General features: G+C 41.8%; 1 protein-coding gene across 1 annotated transcript in view; it reads left to right on the top strand.

Annotated features, from left to right (window-relative positions):
• HABP4 (hyaluronan binding protein 4) overlaps positions 1-906 on the top strand; it is a 30,845-nt gene extending 29,939 nt beyond the window's left edge. Inside the window, exon 8 of the mRNA XM_019518222.1 lies at positions 336-906. Within this exon, the coding sequence (XP_019373767.1) occupies positions 336-392 (57 nt within the window). The 3' untranslated portion in view covers positions 393-906. The remainder of the gene's footprint in view (positions 1-335) is intronic.
• The last annotated feature ends 2,792 nt before the right edge of the window (positions 907-3,698 follow it).

The following is a 3,698-nucleotide window of genomic DNA, read 5'->3' as shown; positions in this document are numbered from 1 at the left end:
GCCAAACTGAGTTTACTTAATTTATGGAGTCAGGTGCGTGCTTAGATGTAGGAGGCATGTTTGCCACTTACATAAAAGGAATATCATCATTGGTAGACTATCAAAATGGAAATAATTTAAGCACTAAATATCATATTTCTTATTACTTTGCATTGAGGAGGTATCCCTGCTTTAAAATACTTAAGACTCAAGAGTGTTCTTTTCTTAGTTCTTCCATCTTTTGTGCTTGGTATCTTGTGAATGAAAACTAGGCCTGAGCCAAAAAGCAGAGATCTGCAATGTACCTTTTTTGGTTCTCCCCGTCCCCCCTAATCTTCCTTTTCTTCTTTTTGTAGACACAAATTGCTGCTCCAAATCCTGATGATCCTGAGGATTTTCCTGCTTTAGCTTGAAAGAACTGTCTTGATCAGTTTTGGCGTAGCTGTGAAGAGACCAGTTTTACATTGCTGTGGGAAAGGATTGTCTGAGTCTACAGGAAATTTCCCCCCCTCTTCCCTCCTCCCCCACCTTGTGTGAAACTATTACACTCCCATGCTATTGAGAACAATGACCTTGTGACACTAAATGACAGGGATCCTGCTACTGATTCCAGCATCTGCCTCTCTTTGAGATAACTGTGTGAAGGTTTTATGGTATTATACTCAAGGGATTTCAAATAAAAGTTCAACAGTACAGTGTTTAAAATGTGTATATAGAGATTATATTGAGGGGTTTTTTTTTCTTGAAAGCACAGTGAAATGTAAGCTGTACAACATGGTCTACTATTGGGACTCTATAGCAAACCCTCTATAGGGACTTGAAAGCTGCTTTCCTTACTTCATTGAGTGAAATGTACCTTTGCATATTTTAAGCAGTTAATACACAGCAATTTTCAGAAGTTGGCAAATAAAGAAAACTGCTCATTGGTTTGGATGTAGATTCTTTTCATAGATCTCTACAGTGAATCATGAGTTCTGCTGCTTGACTGATCTGGAAAACTGTATTTGCTATGGCTTCAGCTAAACTTTAATGTCTCACCCACAACAGTTTTTTTTTTTTTTTTTTCCATAGTCTCAAAGCTAGTGACAAAAGTTGTATGTAAACCAGTTTAAGTTGGCAGAAACTGGTTTAAACCTGTAACAGAACACAACAGAAACTCAGTCACACAAACCAGTTTCAAAGTGGCCAAAACTGGTTTAAGATGAATCTGGTTGAATGTAGTATCAAACTTAACTGATTTTAGGTCAAACTAGTTTATGAAACTTCTGTCCCAGACTCCTTCCTGGTTCAAGTTAAACCATAGGCTGTGTGTTCACTACTTCCTACTGGCCCGAGGTCTCTGGGATTTGCAGTCCAGACCCACACCAACAGGACTCTGCAGGGTTGCTCATCATTTTCTCTTCCTGCTTCGAGGTGCCTCTGGGATTTGTAATCCATGATCACAGCCAGCAAGACTCCATAGGGTTGTTCCCTTCTGTTCAATACACGCTTGCTTCAGAGAGGACTATTTTTGTTCAAGCTTTTATGAATTCAATGCTGCTACCTTTTTCCCCACCCACCCCTTCTCAGCCTGGCAGACTCTTTCCCCCTGCTTCCCCCATCCAGCTAGCTCTGGGCTGGGGCTTGGACATGCCCCCTCCATTTGAGCAGGGAAGTGAGAGAGAAGCCTTGGAGCTGATAGGCTGGGAGGTGTGCTGTAGTACCTGCCTGGCTTCTTTCTTGAGCCACTGAAAATATGTGCCTGCTTTTCCTGAATTAAAAGTGAATGTTTGCTTACAAATTGGTTCAATCTCTACATCTAACCTGCAAAGACTGAATTGATTCAGCCTTGGGCTTTTTGACTGTCTGTACTAAGCCAAAGTGACAGGAGAAGTTATTTAACTTAAAACTGACTTTTGAGGCAAAGCATAGGCTCTTCCTTAGTTGCACAAAATAACTTGGCCTCAGCTGAACCTTTTTAGAGTAATTGAAGAGAAGTGTCCTGTTTTCTCCCTTTTGCTCTAAAATGGTTGCTTGATGCAACTTCCTACTTCTGCAGTTGCCCCCCTTTAAGGTAAATGAAACGGTCTTGGTACCAAGTGTCCTGCCTTTATCTTGGAAGTTGAGTGGAGGGGCTGAGACAAGACAGGGCTTTTGATGGTTAGGCTTGGAGATTTCAGCAGAGCTGTTGGAGTTGGGTGGACACTAGGTGACCCTGGCTCTTTCTAAAGGAGCACTATCTGTTTTCCTCAGAACCAGCCTAAAGGTTGCAAGAGCAACTCCTGTGATTCAAGGTAGGTCAAGTACGTGACTAGAATGAATGGCTTGAATGCTGTTTCTCCAAGAGTGATTTTTGTGAGTGAAGCTTAGATACAGGATAAGGGAAAAGAACTGTTCTGAACAGGCTCCTGGGAGGAAGGCTTTTTTTTTTTTTTTTTAACCCCCCCCCCCCTTTAAGAACACATTTGTCTTTTTAAGTGCCCTTCTGGACAGGGGCTACCTCTTGTAAGAGTGAAAACAGGATTTTGAGATCTTCTGTCAGAAATTCTATCTGCCTGTGGGTTTTTAAGTAATATTTGCTTTTTTAGCAGTGCTGCTGCAGACCTGAGTAGCTTCTGCCCTTACAGCACAGGAAAGGAAACACTGGGTGGTACATATTCTTGGGAGTGAAACTCTCTCTCGGGGTAGGCAGCAGCTCTGCCTGTCTTCTCACCAGAAGGGAAGGAGGGGATAGCCAGTCTCTCAAGGGGGGGGGGTCCCCCCCACCCCTTGCAGTAGGTGTTGAAATGAAGTCATCCTAAATCTGTCAACAGACTTTAATTGCTACAGTAGTGGAAGCTGTTTTAATAGGAGATGGCAGTATTATGTTCTAACTTGGGATAGAAGAGGTCACAGTGTTCTCATTTTCAGGGTAACTAAGCAGGTGGACTATATGCATAGTAGGAACCTAGTTAGGAGACAGAAGCTAAAACCTTGCTTTATAATGTGAGCTTGCTCCTAGACACCTGAAATAAGATTCTGCCTGTTTATCATTGCTGAAAGCAACCAAGCTAGTAATAGGCCTCTTTATGAACACTTGGGGACAGCTCTTGCCTCCTACATTGACCTTTGCCTTTCCTTCTAGCAACTGTTTTTAGGGCTTTTTTTTCTTTTCCTGAGATGAGTTATCCAGCCTAAGCACTAGTAAAGAAATTGGCTGGTAAACCGATTTCAATCTCCCTTTTGCCAAAATCTGCAAATTGAAGACCCACCCATTGTGATAATAATCCTCATGTGTTGACTAGCACTTGCATAATACTGTGCCTTATGCCCTTTTTAAGACCTAACTTGCTTCAGAAGCTATATCAGCAAAGCTTTATTTTCCCAATTTGTGCTCAATAATTTACACTTTGCCAGTAACTACAGATACCAGCCATCCAGGGCTTCTATTTCTGGAATGGCAGGTTTTGTTTAATTAAAAAAGTACTAAAAAATATTCACCTCAGCTGGGTTTTATCTTTCCTGTTACTGGCAGAAACTGGGAGCATGGGCTAAGGCTGAGTACATAAATGCCCCTTATGAAAAAACTGGCCCCTACATTTTGAAGTCAAACCTGAAACTCTTGTGACATGCAGCAGCTGTTTTCATTCTCATCTTGTTTCCAGTTTTTCAGTTTTGACACTTACTGGTGAGCCATGTTTTTTTGGGTCTCACTGTCCTTGGAGGTGAGGGTGTAGTTTTTTTTTTTTTTTGGGTTGTGG

Source organism: Gavialis gangeticus, unplaced genomic scaffold, assembly GCF_001723915.1.
Source record: "Gavialis gangeticus isolate Ggan-Ray unplaced genomic scaffold, GavGan_comp1, whole genome shotgun sequence".
NCBI classification, from domain to species: Eukaryota; Metazoa; Chordata; order Crocodylia; family Gavialidae; genus Gavialis; species Gavialis gangeticus.
This window is presented reverse-complemented; position numbering and strand designations above follow the sequence as displayed.